This window comes from Epinephelus lanceolatus, chromosome 4 (genome assembly GCF_041903045.1).
Source record: "Epinephelus lanceolatus isolate andai-2023 chromosome 4, ASM4190304v1, whole genome shotgun sequence".
NCBI classification, from domain to species: Eukaryota; Metazoa; Chordata; class Actinopteri; order Perciformes; family Serranidae; genus Epinephelus; species Epinephelus lanceolatus.
Window position 1 is genome coordinate 11,023,132 of NC_135737.1, and position 22,821 is coordinate 11,045,952.

The 22,821-nt window shown below is 40.4% G+C and overlaps 1 protein-coding gene across 1 annotated transcript; it reads left to right on the forward strand.

Annotated features, from left to right (window-relative positions):
- The first annotated feature begins 257 nt into the window (after window positions 1-257).
- Window positions 258-22,134, forward strand: kcnk6 (potassium channel, subfamily K, member 6). The gene is made up of 3 exons (XM_033631703.2): window positions 258-686; window positions 9,880-10,272; window positions 20,504-22,134. Exons 1-3 carry the CDS (start codon window positions 371-373, stop codon window positions 20,752-20,754), a joined length of 960 nt encoding a protein of 319 aa, XP_033487594.1. The 5' UTR covers window positions 258-370; the 3' UTR covers window positions 20,755-22,134.
- The last annotated feature ends 687 nt before the right edge of the window (window positions 22,135-22,821 follow it).

Consider the following 22,821-nt stretch of genomic DNA (forward strand, 5'->3'; position numbering starts at 1 on the left):
AAATGTCATTAAAACAACAACACCTCCACAACTTTATTAGAATGGTGCCTCAGATTTATAATTGAGGAGAGATACATAAAAAGAGCAATAATCCCGAGTGACAGAAGCTTGTGAGTGACACCTGAATACACGCTCTTGGAAACTTTTCCAGGATCCAGGATGCGCCTCTAGGACACTGAGATGAACACACCCTGCTGTGTGTACAGTGGGAGGAGGATGCGTTAAACAGGAGGGCTTCAAGTTCAATTAGGACAGCCCCCAAAAAACAGGCCCCACACAGAGAGGAAAAGGAAGGAAAGCGGTCAGTGAAACAGAGAGGGAAGCCCCGGCGAGCCGCTCCACTGATGCTAATCCCGGAGACATACAAACCATGCATTCTGTAAGCAGGTCGTGGCTGCTGCTTACAGGCTTTATTGTGTTTTATATCATCTACCTGCTGTTCGGAGCGCTGGTTTTCTCCAGCATCGAGCGGCCGGTGGAGGATAAGCTGCGACATGACATGGAAGCCCTGAAGCAGGAGTTTCTGAACGAGAGCTGCGTCAGCAGCGCGTCGCTGGAGCACTTTCTGGTCAAAGTCCTAACGGCCAACAAGTACGGCGTCTCCGTCCTCAGAAACTCCACCGTCACCTCCAACTGGGACCTGGCATCCTCCATGTTCTTCGCCAACACTCTTGTCACAACTGTCGGTGAGTTCAGACAAAACTTTTTACCAAGAAGTCACCTGGTGGCGTCTTTGCGCAGGACGCAAAACTAACATCATGAAGAAGACATAAAAATCCCTTGTAGAGTGGCACAGCACAATATTAGACATTAGAGTGACATAGCGCCCTAACTATGAACAAAAGAGATAAACTACACAAGTCAGATACAGATAATAACTTTATGGCGTTATTTTGCCACGTGTCATGGATGGACAGACAAGTTGCAGCTGTGTGACTTTCAGGTTGAGTCAGTTAAGATGAAAACAGATAAGTCAGGAAAAAACACAGCCCGTGGGAAAATACGTGTCTTAGGTACTCATTGATTCATGAAGCGATCACTTCGTCCTCGTTGTCCTGAAAAATCCCCAGCGCTGCGCACGGTGGTGGCTGTTTGGAGATGAATTCACAAAGAGCGAACTTGTCTTAGAGAGTTTGGAGTTTTGTTGCAGAATCCATTTGCAAATGGATCCCCAAGCTGGTCAGCCAAGAGACAGAGAAAAGAAGTTCAGTTACCAGTGTTTGTACAGGCTGCTATGCATCCCAACATCTTTAGTTCTCATCCTCAGCAAGTGTTCACCAACAGTATTTCATCTGTCCCTCCAGACATTTGTCTTGGCTTTCTGTGTTTACTGTCCATGTTTACAGTAAACAGTAAAGAGCTCCTTTGGCTGTCTGTGGTGGTTGGTAACACCAAAAAGGTCAAGAGTTACCAATACAGTGGGCTACAAATGTGAAACAATTACTTCTCTTGCTCAGTGGGGGTGTACATTTTTCCCACTTTTACTATTATATTGATTCTTTGGGCTAAACATGCTGTTATGATAAAGTCTTCCACAATACAATTTTGATCCGATTCAATTCGATCAATATTAGACAATATCAGTAAATAGCCTCAGTGTCTTTTTTGACACTGCTTGCCATTGTCTGCCTGGCGCAAGGCCACTAGCAGTGTTCCAATGTTTAGGAAGGAGGTGTGCTTGGACAGAATTTGAATTTTGAATTTCAAACATAGAGGTGTATCTAAGAGATCACAATATGTGTGACGTTTTTCCTTTGTATTGATGATATTGGATGGAATTGAAACATCGTTCAGGTTGATGTATCGTTACAACCTTACTGATCAGAGGAAAGGGTCAGGGAAGGGCTGGGCAATCTAAAGATATATTGATATTGTGATATGAGACCAGATGTTGTCTCAGATTTTGAATATCGTAAAATCGTAGGTGTTGTCTTTTCCTAGCTTTTAAGGCTGCATTGCAGTCTTTATCTGAACTTGCCAGACTGTTTTAGCTGTTGTACTATTTTCCTTTACCCACCTAGTCATAATATCCACGAGTGATGATTATTCGATCACATATCGGTGCAATATAGATATTGAGGTATTTGGTCAAAATCGTTCATGGGCTTCATGGGACTTTTATTGTGGAATTATAAGGCAGGTGGCAGATAAATGGGATGATTATAACTTCAGTGACAGTGGTGCTCTGACTCAGTTATATTCTATGTGATGCTGTGGTCTGAACACCCACTGAGCAGTATGTGGGCGCCTGACCTGGATGAGACAGGAAGTACAGCTGGGTGAGAGCAGGGTATTCTTACATTACTGAGGTTTTTGAGGGACCAGCCAGGTCACCTATAGCAGTAATATTGTGGTGTCGCTGAACTATTAACACACCTGCACAACCACACACGTCTACACCCGCATCATCTTTAGGTTTAGAGTTCCATAACGTAGACTAACCCATTATTGAAAGGTCATTTGTTCCATCTTTGCTTGATATTTCAAATAGCAGCAGTAAGCTGGAACTTGACATTATCCCAGAGCATTTTATAGTATGGTTTACTTGTGCAAAACTAGTTGATTGTACTGTTGAACAATGAATATTCTTTTGTAATGTGAAATACTTTCTAGCTGAGTTACAGTGTAACTGGTTTTACATGTGAACATTGGCTTTTCCATGTATAGGTGAGGGTAAGAAAGCTGCCTGCATTTGTTTGGAGATGATGTTCAGTAACGCAGTGATGCAAACCTAAGAAAAGTTTTCCCAAGGCGACAATTAATCTTAACTCACCTCACCTCATAGTTAAGCATGTAAAACTTGAAGGTTCCACAGAGGAAACAGTGCCTCTGACTCTAAAGGGGTGATTCTGCTCATGACATTCTGTTCTCCTTATATATACCTGAACTTGCATATCGGCCAATGCCAAGTGCCGAGCCAATGCCATTGTGTTAAAATAAATAAGTAGCAGCTGTATACGGCTAACCCATTTCCATGTCAAGAAGCTAGCCAAGACAAAGCAGAGGCCATTTAAAGAGTCTAGACCACAGTGTTCTGGAGATATTCTAAAAATACTAAGTTGGGTAGTTTGAGCTCAGCTATTACATGTCTGACTTTGGGGCAGTTAGGTTTATTGAAAAATTACATAGTATTGAATGGGTTTATAAACTTGTGTACTGGCTGATACCTGATCTAGCTTTTTAGGGAGTCATTTTAGCAACTGATGTCGGTATTGGAACAGCTACTATTCAGTCTGCTGTGGCTCTGTCAGGAGCCTTCCAAAGTCTGAGAAAATAACTTTGAAGATGTCCCCAGGTTTATTTTGGATTGGGCGTGGAGACTTCAAATTTATAACAGAGAGCCTGCTTTACAAACTGTGTTGGTGTTTTCCATGCAGGGAGTGTAATTAAAGACGATGTCAAGTTGCACCATGGGGAACGTAGGATCCAGCGTTTCTCTCAAGCCCCTCAGCTGTATGAAACTGCAATATTAAATGGCTTTAAAGCTGTGATGTAGTTGACTTCATTAGTGTGGTGCACAGAACCACAGGCCAGTCTTTAAAATCTAACCCATCTTGTGATCTGTTGGTATTAGGTGTGTATCTAGAGATGTTTGATTTCTTGACAACTTGGATAACCAAGCCTTGTCATTACTGTGTCTGCAGTCGTTGCACTAAAAGCCTGAGGGTCAGTGGCATGGTCATAAGAGTTTATTTTTTTGTCAGTTTATTTTTATTTTGTTAATAGAATCATGTGTTTCTGTTGTCTGTTCTACATTTTATCACTAAGTTAACCAACAGAACCTTAATTTTCTTTCACATAATAGTGCAAGTTTATTTTTACAGGTCTTATCCATTACCTAACTGAGAACATGACTCCTCATATGAGAAAGTTTTCTGCGCTTGCACGCTGTATTAAAACACCCTGCTCGACATTTAATTGCACACATAAATTTGTGAGAATCGCCCAGTGCAACAGGAGCAAAAGAGCCACAGAGCAGTTGCTGTTTGAGTGGTATTAATTCTTCTATCAGTACTTCCCAGTTAGTCAGTTAATGGTATGACAGAAACTGTATCTATCGCCTTATTTGTCATCTTAAAGGTCACAATGAACCGATATCCTGTGACCCTAATTAGATGTATTTCCTGTTTAAACAGGATGTTGAGGCAAAACATAGAGTGATGCAGGGAGGGCCTACAAGTGCAGCATGTTTGAAAAGTTAACTGCTTGTCAGGAAATAAAGCAACTGTATTTTTTGATTTCATTACATAACATTGATTAAAGTTTCAGCTGCAGAATCGCCCTCAAAACAATAATTAAGCGGTGCTTTGTCTAGAAAAGACCTTGTTGTGAGCAGTTGCATGTGGGAACTATTTTCTTTCTAGCAAACTACACCTGCCAACCATATCACAGTGCAGAAGGAAGCGTGCATCCACTGCTAGTTCACCTAGCACCACAGAGCTAGCTAATGTTACAGCTCAGCTGAGGAGGACACTATTAATGTTTACATCTTGTTCTGTCATAAGGCACGAGCCTCTCATCCATGAATAGATGCACACTTGCTTCTCCGCAGGATACGGTTGGAGGAAGTAGTTTGGTAGACAGAAAATAGTTCCTACATGAGACTGCTATTATGACTTGCGATCTTCTCATGGAGTCTATGACTTGACTTGGATTTGAGAAGTTTTAACAGGCACTCCCACTGAATAAGCAACCAGGACTCAGTTCCAAAATACTGCAGTGTCATCGTTGTAAAATCACAGAGAGGCTCCTGGAGGCTGTTATTGCTAGTTTCTGTGCTATTTAAGCAAACTACTATGAAAACACATGGTCACATTTGCAGGCATGCTGACACTCACATGGGATGTGCAAACTCATGCATGAAGCAGATGAGAAATGACCTTTGTGTTCAGGAGAAGTGTGTTAGCTCGATGTGATGCATGAATTCCTTTCACAATACTGCATGTGTTTCCTTACGTGACACTTCCTTAAATGCTATCATAAACATGTTGAAGATAAAGAGCACAAGCAGTCAGATGATCACACAGGTTTTCAGTTTCTTATCTCAACCTTTTGTCTGGAGGTAAAACCAAAAGGGAACACACACAAAATGTCACTTATGTGTTACAAAAACCCCTCACTGCACAACCACAATAGGTACAGTATGTTAAAGTGGAACCATAAAGTTCTGAAAAATCCGACTGGGGAAGTTTATAATGGACAGATTGGGAAGTTATTTAAAATATTTTCCTGTTTAAATGTTTGGTGAAACTTGTTTACAACTTCTCTGATCAACTCAGGGGTGGAAGGTGAGACACAAAATAAGAGCAGCACAAAACAATCAAAAAGAGATGTAAAATGAACACATGAAGACAGAATGACCTTAAAGACGGTGGAAAACTAAAAATAGTCATTGTGAATTTAAGGTGCCCTGTGGTGTTTTGTTGTACAGGGACATTAATTCATTACATTTAATATAAATATAATGTATGTGATTGAGGCCTGAACAAACATGTTTTATGCATTTCTTTCCTTATGAAATATGAGAAGCAGTTTTTATTTGAATATTTTAAAGTCTGTATGGTATACATGTTTGCTAGCTGGCAGTCTTCTTTTTCTTTGCCCTCATGCCATGGGTTACATTACTGAACAGGCCTACCGGGCACATGCCCAGGAGCCCGAAGTGTCAGGGGCCCCTGTGGCCTTCACCTGCAAAATATCAGTCAAATTAATATGTCATCGACTAGAAAGTTGTTAGGGGGATTCAAAGGGACACAGAATGACTTTAAAGAGACACAAACCAACCAAAAAGTCACAAAATTACTTTAAAGAGCCACAAAAAACAGCAAAGAGATGCAAAATTCCCCCAAAAGACACAAACAGACCTCTGAGAGGCGCAAAATTACAAAAACATCTACAAGCATCTACAAAAGGAAGATAAACAACAAAAGGAGCACAATGCCTGTGTGTATTTGTCCTATGTAGGTGAGGTGGTGGGGCCTTTTGCATTTCTGTGCCCATCGTCTCATAATCCGACCATGCTTTTGGGCACGCTCCATAGGTTTACTCATGGTTAAAAACCTTTAAGACAGGCTTGCTTGGTTCGTTCATTGTTTTACTTTAAAGACATAGGACAGATTTTGCCCTCACAGAGGTGAAAAGATCAGCAGTCACAACACCTGACCTGAAAGAAATTTACTGAACACAACAAAGAACATTGACTTTGTGTGTCTAATCTGTGTCTAGACCGATTGCATGTCTCTAAAATAGCCTCCAGATAGGAACTTCCATCGTATCATGTGTCATTAAGGCACTAAATGGAGCCTAAGTAGTATACAGTTGTCATGCATCTGACAAGAAAATGATAATAAAATGTTAATTTTGTCTTGAATGTATGTAAGCTATTAAGTAGTGAGAATTAAAAGGGAAAGTAGCTTGTAAATGACACCATGTCTGTTGCCATAAAACAAACCTTCCTTGGAAATTAGTCATTTAACAGGGAAATCCATTCAAACCAAAAATGAAACAGTGAAAGAATTAACTGAGCATCACTGAATGGGGTTTCCCTAAATTTCTGTGTTGGATAGACTTCACAATAAATTCTTTGTACATCAGGTTAGCTGTTGTTGGAGCTGAACTTGTGCTTGTTCGGCTTTAGAGGACTCACACTAAATTCTGCAGTCTAATTGGTTTAATAGGGATGATTTTTTTTATTGTCAATTAATCTGTTAGTTATTTTTTTCAATGAATTCACAAATGTTTTTGTGCACAAAATGGTGAAAAATGTCGATCAGTGTTTCCAAGATCCCAAAATGACATTCTCAAATGTCCTGTTTTGTCCACAACCCAACGATATTCAGTTTACTGTCATAGAAGTGTAAAGAAAACATAAAATTTCCACATTTAAGAAGCTGGAAATTTCTTATTGACTTTTTTATTACTCAAACTGATTAAATGATAATCAAATTTGATGGTAGTTTGTAGATTAATGTAATAGTTGACAACAAATCAATGATCGTTGCAGCTCTACTGTTAAACCCCTGAAAGAGCAACACCACTTCAAAATGTACTAGGTGCCCTGCTGTTGAAGGGCATCACCATTTCAGTCTTCAGTGACCTCATGTATTTGGTGTCAGGACGGACGTGAAGAATCAGGCTGAGCTTTATCAATATGTTTTTGAAGCATGACCTCAACTTTGCCAACCCTGCACAAAAGAAAGCCTGTGCTATCTCCCCAGACAGGAGTCTCAAGGTCCACAGCAGCACTGATATAATACCATCAGATATCTGCTCAGTCGCTGTCAACAAAAACATTTTGCACAATTCTTCTCACCCATCTCATGCTTTTGTAGTCAAACACAAGTCTCATGATTTCAGAGTTACATCCGTCTCACTGTGTTTGTGTTGGTCTCAGCGCCTCTGTATTGGTAATGATGGATAATAACCTTCATGCTGACTTTGACAAAGAAAGCTTTGTACTGTTCCCAATGACATTATTTACCCCAGTATAAAGCATACCCAGGATAGCTCCATTGAGATCCAGTATCTCTTCATTCTGTTGAACAATTGCAAAAGACATTTTACATGCATACAATATATGTCGCACAACCATAGGTGAAATTGTTTGATGCTCAACAAACCCCCCATTTCACCCAGAGCTGAAAGGAAACCTATGCCCTCGCACTCAACTGTAATTTCCTGCTGCAGATACTGTAAGAAACCACTCTGCTCTCTGCACTAAAGTGCAGCTGTGTGTTATTTCTGTGCAAGCTGTGTTCTTTTGTTGTGTGCAGTAAAATGATGATTTTGTGCAGTTGCAGCTGTAATTAGGCTTTTTTGTAGCAGCCTAGTTTGTGATCCTACACAGCAATCGACTGAGTTGAAGGAGCCAACTCACTGCAGCCATTTCAAAGGACGTCAACTCACAAACCTAGTAAACAGGAACTTGCACATCTAATAATGTTATATGATCTTCTTGTGCAAACACTTGCAGGTTTTTTTAGCTGCACTGTTTCCCTGTCAGGTCTTATCAACTGACTGACTGACTGTGTGGATCAATGTGGCAGTTTTATGTGTGAGAGTTGATTGTGCTTTTTTGTATTCTTTCTTTACAGCAGCTGTATTGTTTTGATTATATTTTTATAGTGTGTTGTTACCGTAAATCACTTTTCCTATGTGACAGAATAGACTGAGTTGAGATCTGGCCCAGTCAGAGGCATGTTTCTGTTACAGTAGTTTCATTGCTGCCTGGTAGAGGATGTCTCCCTGTGGGTAGGTTAAACAAATATTCACTGAGTAGTTTGTGCCGTTAGCCCTGGTTTTATTTTCTTCCTTCCACCATTCGTGTCCTGATACTGACCACAGCTGCTGTTTGTCAGTGCTTTTGAAAAGAAAAGTTGGCTGCAGCTCGATCACCTGGGACACTACTACTATTCCTGCAGACATATAGAGGAGATGTTTCACTTGAACCTCTAACTTTGCAGCCATCATGTTGTCTGCAGCTGTCGCTGTGTGCATACACCATGGGGCTTAAATGACAAAAACATATATTCCTCTGTATCTCTCTTTTTATCTAGACAGCTAACAGTTTTGTTGATTTTTCTTCCAGGTTTTTAAATGTAGCTCTCTGAGATTTCTGCCTCCCCTCCAATACAGTAGAGGTGGATGGAATTTTAAAATGACATAAATTCAATGGTATTGTGTCCATCCAGAAACAATGTCTTTGTTACACAGCTTTTGAAGGAAGTGATGTTGATATACAGTTGAATATGATAAAAAATTCCACTAAAATGGAAATTTGTATTTATTTTACTAGAACATAAAAGCAAAATATACAGAACAAAAACTATGAATGACAAAGTATTAAATACGATACAATGCACTAGTAAAAATACAAATATTCAAAGCATTTATACAATAAGACCCAGTTTAGCAAGAGTTTAGTTTTTCAGTTTAAAATGCTGATTGCACTAGAAACACAAATTATTTTTGGTTGCCAAAGCCACCCTATAGCAACTCCAAAAGACTCAATGGAAATTAAGGTTAAGAACTGCCTGTCAGGATTCTCATGGCTCAAGGCTTTATTGTGCTTTTCCCTATTTTCTGCCATATATATAATATTACAATGTCTGATGTTCAAATTAAACGCAGACAAAGTTTCAAATAATTGAGTAAATGTATGATAAAGTAATCCCCGTGAGCAAAACCTCAGGTTTCAAACGGTTCTGAATACTCTGTTTACAAGAATTTTATCAGCACGTGACGGATTTCTTTATGTGGTTATCTGCACTAGGCATGCTACAGCAAGTGTTATTATTACGTACACTGCTACATGGAGCTATATGCTAACTTCAGGGAAACATGTAACCTTGGTTGCTGATGTTAATTTCTCCCAGATTTCGGATCAGATTCCTGCTGGAACAGGTCCAGTTGTGAAGATTATGGTTTAGACACTTTTATTGGTGAAAGAAAGTGTTGCCATACTCCATTAAAGTCATTCCTCATCTGCAGTGATGGTGCAGTTGCCTGAGGACCCTAAACGCTGATCAGTCAAAGCAGACTGGGCTTTTTGGGAGGGAGGGCCTACAAAGACTGGTACTAAAACAGAGCATCTCAGACAGAGGGTGAATATAGGTGTTCCTGTTTGAGGAAAATAAAGTGTTTTTTGAACATAAAGCCATGTTAACATTTTTTTAACGTTTTAGCTTGAACCCAAAATATGAGCATGAACCGGAAAATGAGCACAATTGGTCCTCTTTATGAACAGTAATTGTAAATGCAAATGCAGGTATCACTTTTTTTGTGGCCAGTGTATCACTATTTAAATGATCCTCATCTTTGTCTTTTGTCTTGCGCCTCGCCTCTTCCTCCAACATCCCTCTCCTCTCTCTTTATCTCCAGGTTATGGTCACACCACTCCTCTCTCTGACACTGGAAAAGCTTTCTCCATCCTCTACGCCCTGATAGGAGTCCCCTTCACCATGCTGGTGCTCACCGCCTGCGTCCAGAGGATCATGTACCCTCTGGTCCTCGCTCCCGTCAGCCTCCTGCAGCGTTCAGGCATGGAGCCGCGGCCGGCCACTGTTGTCCACTTTGTGTTGCTGCTGGTTCTGGTGGTGTTGTGCTTCTTTGTGGCGCCAGCAGCTGTGTTCAGCGCAGTGGAGCTGTCCTGGACATTCTTGGATGGCATCTACTTCTGCTTCATCTCGCTGTGCACCATCGGACTGGGAGATTTTGTTCCGGGGACACAGCCTGGGCAGAAGTACAGGGCGCTTTACCAGGTCGCTGTCATGGGTGAGTGTAGTTGTTATTACATCCTCTGTAGATCATAATGGCATTTGTCCATCATCCAACTATAGTGCAGTCAAACTATACCCATTATGACTAAGTACAGTAATGTCACGCTAAAGCCAGAACATCCACATTTTTTAAGATGAGCGAAACACTAACTCCTTCACACTGCATTCCATTGAGACTGGCAGGGTAATATCAGCACGTCAGTGTCTCCACATTAGTTCTGTCTGCTTACTTGTGTCTAGTGTGTCTTTTCATGTATTTTTTTTTAACTTTTTCCAAAAACTGCATCCAGTTAGACAAATGTCTAATAGGACATAATGATGAAGTGATGATGTTGTATATCCAGAAGGTGAACTTCTTCTGCAACAACACATTTCTGGCCATTTCTCAACATCATAACTGGGCAACAAAAGAAGAGACATTTGGTTAGATACTTTATTGGTGACGCTCATGTTGGGTGCCCACTTTGAAGCTGTGCTGATCTTATAGATCTTGGGTGCTGCCGGGGTGGAGATGTGTAAGAAGCCTTTGTGTTGTCACAGACATGGATGTGAACTGTAACTGGAGCTTGACTGGTTTGCACAAGCATACAGCTGTGAAGCTATAATTCTAGTTTCTGATCGTACCATTGTCATGTAAATTATAAGGCAAGCACTGATTTTCCAATTACTCTTTTTTTGTGACATTTGCTTGAACTCGTTTAAAATTCAGTCTGGATGTTTTTACAGTCACAGTGCCAGACTCTCACACTTCCTCCTTTTTAAGGCTTGGTCATCTGCAGTATGTTTGATAAGAAGGTGTTGTCTCATCGTGATCTGGAACATAATGACATAGATATCAGCACCTGTTTACTGAGCAAACAAATTAGTTTGAAATGCATACCGGTATTTTCATGTGTGCGTCTCACTCACACATGAAATTTACCATAGACATGTTGGAAAATACTGACAAATACCAGACGTTACTCACTTTCACGACCTTGCAAGCACACTTGGATGACAGAAATTTAAACACGTGTTGTGTAAACAAACAGTTGAGGTCTGTGTAATATACAGGGAAAATTATACAAGTAAAAACGATTAAGTCTGTAAAGTGTGTTGTCAGTCCTGCCCTCCTCCTATTTGATTGGTCTGGTTTCATCCCAAGTCTGTCATTCATCTCGGTCATCGAGCTTTTTAGGTGGCTACAATACATGTTCCTGCTGCATCTGTCAACAGCAGTGTATTTCTCAGCTTCCATGTTGGACTCCAGCCCGCTTCTCAAACTGGGGGTGTGCCGACTGACATCTTCTGTATGTAATACACTGACTATGGATAGGTAATGCATACAACCCCACTTAAAAAATCCTAACTATCCTTTGAAAGCAGATATACCTGGGCTGCTGTGGGTTGGCTCTTGATAGCAGGGTTGTTTGTTCGGTTCCTGTCCTCATGTTGGTGGGCTTTGCATGGCAGACTCTCATTGGTGTGTTGGTGTAGGTAAATAAGAGGCATATAAAGCTCTTTGTGTGCTACAGTAGAGAGGCGCCACTTTTTAGCGTTTGGATTTAACTAACACAATAGCTTGTGCAGCGATGTGAATGTTTGCATTGAAGATGCACTCTGGTGTTTTTGACCTCTAAGAGTTTTTTTTTTTTCTGAGTGCATATATTGTTTGTCTAGTGCTTGTACAAGAGGACACACGTGCACGCAGGTGACATCATGCACCACCCCGCTAATGGTTTCACACTATTCCATTAAGTGTCAGGTGATTTAAAGAAAGCAAAATTTAAGATTTACTTGAAAAGATGCTTTGCAAATGTCTTATTCAGAAAGAAATAATTTGTTAGGCCTTAAGAATACACACTGATGGTTTTGGTGAGTAACACCTAATGTAAACCAACTTATTTGTTTGCAAGAAAACTCCACAAGGTACTCCACAGTATTTCAAATCTTAACAGCTAAATAAACACCCAGGAGCTAACTGGATTTTAAACAGACCAAACCTGTAACTAAACTGAACCATTTATATCTTAAAATAGCATACAGATAAACAATAATAGTGTACCTTTTTGGTGCAGTAGCAGTAACATTATCTTTTCTGTATGAAAATAAAAACCGACTATTGCAGTTGATTTGCATCTGGCTGAGGTGGAAAAGTTGGCAGCCTCCAGTTCATCCTGTGGAAATGATTATGTATTCAGATACATGTCATTTAAAAGACAGTTTGAACACACACAGGGTCATTGTGATGTTTTCAGATTTCTACCCTGTTACTGTTTTTTCACAGCGGTAGTGACTAAGAGTATAAAATCCACTGCACTTGTGGGAATGTTAAAATGAAAACTACCAGTGGTCACATGGCTTGCATTGATCTGGTGTGGTTTTGTCCTGTGAGGGTCACATAGAGCTTTGACATGCCTGCAGAGCTGTAGATGAAAGCAGGTTCCCCAGAATATCTGTCTAACCTGACAGTGTGGTGGTCTGCAGAGGCACAGAGATGACAGACCATCACACTCAATTCTCATCTCTCTGCTACAGAAACTCCTCCTCATCTTGATCTGTTAAGAGAAAATAAGAAAATTATTTTTTTTATTGTTACGCGAGGAAAGCAGGCGAGATGCAGTGTTGTGAAAAAACAGCTTTTAAAGTGTAAACTGAATATAATTAAAGGAAAGACATTGGCAGGGTTATGACATGTCAGTGCAGATTGTGTTATGCTGATATGTGTAAACTGTTTTTCATAAAGGACCCCAGAGGAAGAACTATAGTTGATTTGGAAAAAAAATCTTGAGAGAATTCAAGATAAAAGGTTTAAAGCTCATATTTCCAGGATGGTTGTTATGTCATCCTGCTCTGAGGAGTTAAGCTGACCTTTGCAGCTGTGCTTGCAGACTTCATTCTCACCTCTGATGTGAGAGGTAGAACCTCACACTGCTTCTCTTTTCTCAAGAGCAAGTCAGGGGTTGAGAAGTAGGTGCCTCAGAAATGGAACTGCTTTCTGAGTTATCTTTTAGCTGTCTGGAAATTGAAGTACAGACTTCTGCATTGCTCATTGTTAATCAAACTTTGCAGAGAATTTAATGGAAAAGGATGAAATTATATCAGAAGCATTAGTGGCTTTTGATATGTTTGTTTTTTTAAATAAGCTTTTAGAGTCAATTTAGCAGCACTCTGACTGCAATGTTTGGCACGACTCTGTGGGTGGCTCTGTCAGTCTGTTATTTGGTCAGTCCACTACTTTGGGCCAGACTGAAGTATCTGAAAATATCTGAAATAAATTACTGCAGGGCTGCAGCCAGCAATTTTTCTCTCATTATTGATAAATCTGTTCATCTGTGTCTATTAAAAGCATGCTATGCAGGGTTTTCATTTAAAAAAATACAAACAATATATATAGACACAAAAGTAATCCCTCCCAATCATCACTTTTTGTCATGGACGGATTATGTAAAAATGGGCCCCTAGGCACAGACATGCAAAAGGGCCCCACCACCTCTTCTACAGAGCAGCAAGACACGCAGACTTTGTGCTGGCTTTTTAGGCTCTTATTTTATTTTAGTCTCTTTGTAGTTGTTTTGTGTCTCTTTTAGATATATTTGTGTCTTTTTTGGTCATTTTGTGTCTTTGTAGTCGTATTGTGTCTCTTTGTAGCCGTTTTGTGTGTCTTTGTAGTTCTTTTGGATCTCTTTGCGGCCGTTTTGACTCTCTTCCTGCTTGTTATGTGTTAATTTGAGTGACATTTTGCAGGTGAAGTCCAGGAGGACCCTTGACACTTTGGGCCCTTGGGTGGGCCTGCTCAGTAATCCATCCATGCTTATAACCCACCAACAGTGTGTGTTGGTGTCTGTATCTGCAGAGAACCTGCCCTCTGCCTCTATTTTCTTATTTTCTTCTTATATTGGTTTGTCCAGGATGTTTCTGGATGTCAGCCTTTAGGTAGTGGTGTGTAGCCTCCAGGCAACATCAGCATTAGGTCAGGACTCTATAAAAACGTAGCGACCGGGTTACACCGCTGTCTCTGTCTCTCTCCTTTGCTCTGTGGATATGAGCTGCAGGTCCGTCTGATCGAGGGTGCGTGTGCAGAGATGCCAAGCAGGATGAAGCATATGCTTCAGCTAAAATTCACACAAAGTCTGCCATTGCAGCACCTTCCTGCAGGGCTGTGCGGAGATGTGGGGGTGTTTATTTGAGCTTTAGAACATAACCACCATAAAACATTGAGAAAATAATGTTTCATATCTCTGATTCACTGTTTTGTTCTCATTAACACCACACCCCCCCTTCATTCACTCTCTCGCTTGCTTCACCCCAGCTGCTCTCTGAGTCTCGTTGAGCCGAGGAGGAGGGGCCAAGTTTGAAAGTTGTATTTCAAGTAAGCAAGTAAAGTGTACTTTTTAAATGAAACAGCGTGAAAACATCCAAAGTGACCAAGTTGTCTTTAGATGTCTTTGTTTGTTCAACCAATAATCCAAAACCCAAAGCCATTCAGTTGAGAAATATGTATGACAGTGAAAAGCGCCTGTCATTTAAGAACCTGGAACCAGAAAATATTACCCATGTTATCATTATTTTGATAGAAAAATGACTGAAATGATAAATCGGTCCCCAAAATAGTTGCTGATTATGTTTTTTACTAGATTGACTAATTGATGAATCCACTAATTGCCATGAAATTATGTAGATTTATGTTCTCCAGAGAATAAATCCTCCTGACTTTGGTGATCCCCTAAAGGCACCATGAGGTTGAGATTTTTGGTTTGTCTCAAAAACTGTTGGCACACACATTAACATTCTCTGCCGGATCTAGTGCCACCATCAGTCAAATTCCCAAAAAACAGAACTACATTGCTGTATGACTAAATACTTGTCACACCAATAATCATTTCAATAGCTGCCGTGTTTTGTATTTAATGCTGATTTGCAAATGCTACCATGGCAAAATAAGACAGCAGTCACAATGAAAATTACCTGGTTAACATATTATCATTGCCATTGTGAGCATTTTAGCATGCTGATGTTAGCATTGAGGTCACAGCACCAGTGGACCTAAGTGTAGCCTCACAGAGCCGCTATCGTGGCTGTTGACTCAAAATGGTGAATGAAACTGTGCTATATATGGAGTGTATTTCCCATATTAGAAGCTGATTTTATCATAATTCTGGCAACCCTGTCTTGTGAGTCATCTTTAATCTCTCTTACTCAGTGAGTCATGATGTTGATTCACGTCATTTCATCCCCACTGCAAAGCTACATCTTGACAAAATAATGTCTATGTGCTATCTAAACTATTAGCAGCCAGTGTCAGCTTGAAAATATTTGAAATGCAGTATATTTGGGCAATATAACTCAAATTCTCATATCTGATTTAAAGGACACATTTCCTGGGATTTCCTGCCATTTATATAATCTGTGAAATAAGCAACAGAATAAATGTGTTGTGGTATCATTTACAACAGTGTTGCACCTTGTAAATGTGCTTCTTCATAAAACCCTGTACTGGGTCCCAGTGGTTCTTTGTTCTTGTTTTAGACTGAGACTTCACTGTCACATGATGTAGGTTATTTTCACAGTCGTGCTCTTGTTTTTCAGTCTGTCAGGGTGTTTCCTCTGTAATTGAATCAGGGTTGGAATGACCTTTTTGGCCAAAAGTAGCCATGCTGTTGTTTTGTTCCTCTGTGGTCTCAGTCAGAGAGCTCGACGGTGAATATCTGACAAACACTGTGGTCTCCTCTATTCAGGACTGAAAAACAAAGAGTGAATGCTGCATTTCATTTTCATTTTGCCCGTTCCCCAGCAGCGATTTGACTGACAAACAAGAAATATTCCACCTAAAAATACTTTTTACTGTAAACACATCTTTGGGTGATGAACATATGGTTTCTGTGGCCATTCAGGACACGCATCTTTTTACTGATACACAATATCTCCCCTGTATTGTCTTAAATTAGAAGGATTTCATGTTTGATTTTTATGCTCTCAGATGGACACAGTGGTAGGTGCTGTATTTTAATCCCTTGACTTCAGTTTGGAAGGGGGCCCAGCAGTTCACACGGTGCAGCTGTGTTGTTTCCCCGTCCCACATGCTGTATTATATAATAATGATGTAGGTCGAGTCAGATTAACCAACTCAGTCCCTGCAGGTTTCTAAGGAGGATTAGTGACCGACTGCAAGATGTGGCCTGATGTGACATCTCCTGAAACTGGTGTTGTTTTCCAAGCTCAAGCACTAAAACTGATTATATGTGCATACGTTCCTGTAAAAACACATTTCCTGCTGTAAGTGAAAAACAAGGGCCAACCTTTAGTAAGTGTTTTAACATTTCTTTACAATACGATTCACTCATTACCAGCTATCATTTTGATAGAGAAGGCAGTGGAGGTTTCAAATCTTGTTAAGCAATAAAAGCATCTTCTGATCTAAAGTTATGCAATGCAAAGAACACAAACATTTTGAAACTCCCTTTAAAGTTCAAAAACGCTGTTTTAAGCCCTTTTTACTGAGAGCACAGTATTGAGAGTCACTGAAAAAGCAAAGCAAATATTATGAGATGGTAGTTTGGACAGTCAAAGTCCTTCAGATTGCATTACTTTTTTTTTTTTTTTTTTTTTTTGAAGTCCTAAATGTTGCTTACTTAAGCTGTAGGTAGAAAAACATTAAGGACCAAAGCTTAAAATAATTTTCCCCTGGGATTTCCTCTGCTCCACTTACTGTACACTTGCCACAGTGACTGTAAAGTCGTGGAGCAGAGGCCTCTGTAATCCTATACTGTTTTTCTTGAAGAGTTGGCCTCCCTGTATAGTGAGAGGCCATTGTCCATGACCTGAACTCTGTGGTTATGTGGAGCAGTTTAGTGCATACATGTAACAGAAGAAACCCATTTGGCTTTCCTTTGATGCAAACAGGAATCAGAGCAGGAATAACAAATGTTGAGCAGATTTTGTTTTTCACCTCTGCCACTAACTTGAGGGCACTTTTGTCCTTGTTTTGGGTGAAATGGATTTATAAAAAGCACTTCCTGTCCATGGTCCAGTGTATGTCAGACTCTGACAGTAATTCCTTAGCTCTTTGCTGGCCACATCTTAAGAGCTTAAGCAGTCATGTACCAAGTAGACTCTTAAAAACAACTTGTAAAGAATAGACCTGATAAAAAGGTAGTTTCTTCTGTCTTTCTTTTCTCTGCGATTGTCACAATTTTTTATACATATTTCATATTTGATTTTCTTTAATTTCATTCTGTTCAAGTCATTGACACCTTCACATCCCTCCTGGGTGTGGACAGAGGGTGCTCTGTGCATGTGCTCTAACTTGACCTGGACTACTTCATTTCTACATGGTACACAAAATGGCACGTACAGCTTACAGTATGCTGATTTGCAATGACTGCTCTGTGCGGAATGTAAATAAATTGCCACACATACCAACAGCATTGCAACAAATTTAGACTAAATAAACATATACACTGCCTGGCCAAAAAAAAAGTCACCACCAAAAAAAAAAGGTCATACACTCTAATATTTCGTTGGACCGCCTTTAGCTTTGATTATGGCACGCATTCGCTGTGGCATTGTTTCGATAAGCTTCTGCAATGTCACAAGATTTATTTCCATCCAGTGTTGCATTAATTTTTCACCAAGATCTTGCATTGATGATGGTAGAGTCTGACCGCTGCGCAAAGCCTTCTCCAGCACATCCCAAAGATTCTCAATGGGGTTAAGGTCTGGACTCTGTGGTGGCCAATCCATGTGTGAAAATGATGTCTCATGCTCCATGAACCAGTCTTTCACAATTTGAGCCTGATGAATCCTGGCATTGTCATCTTGGAATATGCCCGTGCCATCAGGGAAGAAAAAATCCATTGATGGAATAACCTGGTCATTCAGTATATTCAGGTAGTCAGCTGACCTCATTCTTTGAGCACATACTGTTGCTGAACCTAGACCTGACCAACTGCAGCAACCCCAGATCATAACACTGCCCCCACAGGCTTGTACAGTAGGCACTAGGCATGATGGGTGCATCACTTCATCTGCCTCTCTTCTTACCCTGATGCGCCCATCACTCTGGAACAGGGTAAATCTGGACTCATCAGATCACATGACCTTCTTCCATTGCTCCAGAGTCCAATCTTTATGCTCCCTAGCAAATTGAAGCCTTTTTTTCCGGTTAGCCTCACTGATTAGTGGTTTTCTTAAGGCTACACAGCTGTTCAGTCCCAATCCCTTGAGTTCCCTTCGCATTGTGCGTGTGGAAATGCTCTTACTTTCACTATTAAACATAGCCCTGAGTTCTACTGTTGTTTTTCTTCGATTTGATCTCACCAAACGTTTAAGTGATCGCCGATCACGATCATTGAGGATTTTTTTCCGGCCACATTTCTTCCTCGAAGACGATGGGTCCCCACTATCCTTCCAGTTTTTAATAATGCGTTGGACAGTTCTTAACCCAATTTTAGTAGTTTCTGCAATCTCCTTAGATGTTTTCTCTGCTTGATGCATGCCAATGATTTGACCCTTCTCAAACAGACTAACATCTTTTCCACGACCACGGGATGTGTCTTTCGACATGGTTGTTTAGGAAATGAGAAGCAACTCATTGCACCAGTTGGGGTTAAATAACTTGTTGCCAGCTGAAAGATAATCGCCCATGCAGTAATTATCCAATAGGAGGCTCGTACCTATTTGCTTAGTTAAATCCAGGTGGCGACTTTTTTTTTGGCCAGGCAGTGTATGTTAGATGGCTTTATGTGGCTGAAACCAACTGGTAAAGGTCTCTGTACTTAAAGCTGTGGGAAAAAAGATTCAAAGTTTGTCACAGATTCTCATCACATTTAAGGGGCTTTCCCTGCTCTCTGCACGTAACAAGTGGCACACTGGTGTGACCAAATGGACCACAGTGTGTTCCACCTGTAATCACATACCATCTTCAGCTGGTGTTAACAGCCATGCCAGCAGTTCTGTGAGACTGTAATGCTCATATTACACCAGACAACTGAATTGTGTGGTAGATACAACATGGAAAGACAACTTTGATATTGTTAGACTTTATTGTTCTCCAAAGTTGCAAATGAACCCGGTGAAACAAACTATTTTTTTTCTAACTCTCACGCCAGTTTTGTACAGACAATCATACTGAACATACATACAGTACATATATAACATACATAGTGTCAAAGGGGAGAATCCTATACATTAAAGGTCCAGTTTTATAAGATTTGGGGGGATTTAGTTGCATCTAGCAGCAAAAATTTCAGATTGCAACCAGCTGAAACTTCTCCTGGTTAAAATTCCTTCAGGAGGGTTTTACCAGGGACTGAATCATCCACCAAGGTCTCTTCCTCTCCTGGACCAGGTGATTGAAAGCAATAAAGCAAATCAGTTTTCCTCTACCCTGTTTCGGCTTGTTGCAGATGGCCCACTTGCCCAGCACTTGCAAATGTGTGCTCACCTTATTTCTGATCCAGACATTCAGAAGATTCTTACCATGAGCTGGCGGAGGTCTCGTTCTCGTAAAAACGAACGTGTCCAGTGATTTAAACCGGTACAAATACTGAATAAAGCAGTTTCACATTACAAATCAGTGTTTCTCCAGCACTGTCCAGCAAGTTAGAGATAGGCTGCTAATTAAGCACCTGCTAAAGCGAGTTCACCTTTTTTCTTTGAATAACTGAAGTTCCAGACATTCAGGAAGTTTTACTGGGAGCCAGATTATTCACAGAGGTCTCTTCCTCTCCAAGAGGAATGGACTCTGTTTTGCAGTCAGCCTCAAGTGGCCATTCTATGAACTGCAGTTTTTGGCATTTCGGCCTTGGAGGTTGCAGCTTGGGTGGAAATCTCCTTGGACCAAAACCCACTCCCTATGTAGATATAAATGGCTCATTCTAAGGTAACAAAAACACAACAATTCTTATTTTCAGGTGATTCTACACTAAAGAAAACATACTGAATTTCTGTCAATATGTCCCCCTAAATCCCACACACTGGATCTTTAATGGGCATTTGAACAATTTTAAAGTTCAGCTGTCTATGTTTGAGGTGTGCCATTACATACACCTGTCACTTATATAGGATGATGGTGTATTTGAGGAGAATCACTCCTAGCCATTCTTCCAAACCTTCTGATGCATCAAATGTTTCAGAAATAGGCAAAAGTCAGCCTCAGGTAAAGATTTTTGCAAAAATAGAGACGCACATCTTTCTATTGAATTAATGACCCGCTGTGACCCTTGTCTCTCTTCCCCTCTCTCCAGTCTACCTGTTCGTGGGTCTGATGATGATGTACCTCCTGCTGCGCACCTTCCACAAAATGGCTGACCTGCACGGCCTGACCACCTTCCTGCAGCTGCCGCGTTGTGAGGACTCAGACCAGGAAGAAGACAGGGAGCCCATTGTGGAGGAAAAATGTGAAGATCAAACGCCCCAATACCTGACAGAAAAAGAGTCCAGTAAGCCCCTGGAGCCAGGATCACAGCCCTCATACAACACCATCAACACAGGTTGACCTGTGGTGGTGGGGCTGGGGGCAGAGAAAAGAAAAGAGAAGCTCTACCTCTGGCACCCAGACTTTTGGGCTGAATCTGAATTCTTGTCTTAATTTTTCATTTTGTTCTCCTTAGTCTCCTTGTTACAAATGTGCAGAGGAGACCACAAACAATAATGAGGAAGTAAGATGAGTTTTAAGATTCAGCCAACGACTGCCAAACTGTTTGTGAGTGGTTACTAATACACACTGCTTTCTGCACATATGAAGGGACTATCCTGACTTGACTAGGGCAGCCCGCCTTGGCTAAATGATGTGATAACAGATGTTTTCCTCCTCAACACTGGTGTAACTGTGGTGTGTTCACCATGCACGCTTGGCTGCTGTGTCCACAGCCTCAGGATAGCACATGAAGGGCTACGGAGCAAGAACTTTTGATACATGGTTGGTTGTTTTCAGATCACTTTTGTCTTGCATGCATTTTTGTCACATTGCTTTTGTTGCCACAGGTTTAAGTTTTTAGTTTAGGAATTACAAATATGGTATTTAATTGTGGAGAATTTAAATATTGGTGGCAAACACAATCTTTGGATGCACTTGCCATTTCAGCTTTTATGAAAATCTATCATTGACCAGACCATCCAGTCATACTTAGAGCCAGGAATGGCCATTATCCACTTTTGCACCACTTGAATTCATCTTCATAAGAATGAATGATCACAACTGCGGTGAAATGACAAGTGAATCCATTACAACTTTAGATAACTCTCTCAAGTAAAGGTCACAATGGACTTACACTTAAGCATTTAAAACACTCAGGAATTTGACTGGGATGTGCTTTATGTTTCAGTCAGATTGTCTGTGTGAAAGTAGTGACTTTCTTGTGTCTGGGTCAGCCTTGACAACAACAGAAACCACAGATGAGCTCTGTGTTTGCCTCAGGACATGGGCTGTCCTCCTTTATGGTGCTGCCCCCTGGTGTCTACATGTGTGTAGCACAACATGTTACTTCACCTCCAAAGCAGTAATAAACAGGGTCAAAGGGTTGGACTAGAGGGATTGAGGAGGAGAAAAGAAATTGACTGTAAATTTAAAAAATTGTGTAATTTTGGTGAATGAAGAAGTGGTTAATTTCAATGGGAAACCAAATGTTACTTGTCAAATGCAACATGTTCTGTGTGATTTAAAGATCATGAACACATGCATGAAATGCACTTTAATGTTCACACCGGTTGTTGTTTATTTACTGTCAGAGTTGTAGTTTATAAATAGGTTAATTATATCCTGATACTGTAAAATAAGTTGACTCCGTCCATGTTGGTGGCTGTTGTTGTACTTTAATAATATCAGTTCAACGTGGATTCACATTGGACAAGAATAAATTGAAAATAAACTTTTGCCTGTATTATCATGTTTGTTTTTATAAGCATGTCCCGCTTGTCTTGATAGTTTGTACTGCAAACTCATCCAGCAAAAAATTAAATGTACATGTCTTGTGTAGTTTTGAAGTTCAGACATACCAATGTGTGAGTTTTACAATTAAAATTTGAAGTTGTCGGTACACAACACCCAGCAATAATGTTTTTCTCAAGGGTATGTGACCTGAGAGCAGAATACATACACTGGGTTAGTTTCTAATTTCCTTAAACTTCCAGTCAGTGTGTAGGATTTAGGGAGAGATATTGGCAGAAGTTAAATATAATAAGTATGTTTTCTTTTGTGTGTAATCACCTGAAAATCAGAATCATTGTGCTTATGTTACCTTAGAATGAGCCATTAATATCTATACAATGAATCATGGTCCTCATTCACTGACTCCACTATGTTGCACCATCAGGTTTCAGGTTTACAGTAGCCCAGAATAGACAAACCAAACACAGGGTCTAGTTAGGGCCATTTGGGTTTTCGCGTCGGCCACCAAAGTTCACAGCACCTCCACAATGAGCCTAACAGTGTTTGAATACACAGATTTTTAACATGACACTGCTTTATTCAGCGTTTTTACAGGTTTAAATCAGGGGTTCCATTTGTTTTGGAGAGGAAGAGACCTCTGCAGATAATTCGGCTCCCAGTTAAAATCTCCTTAAC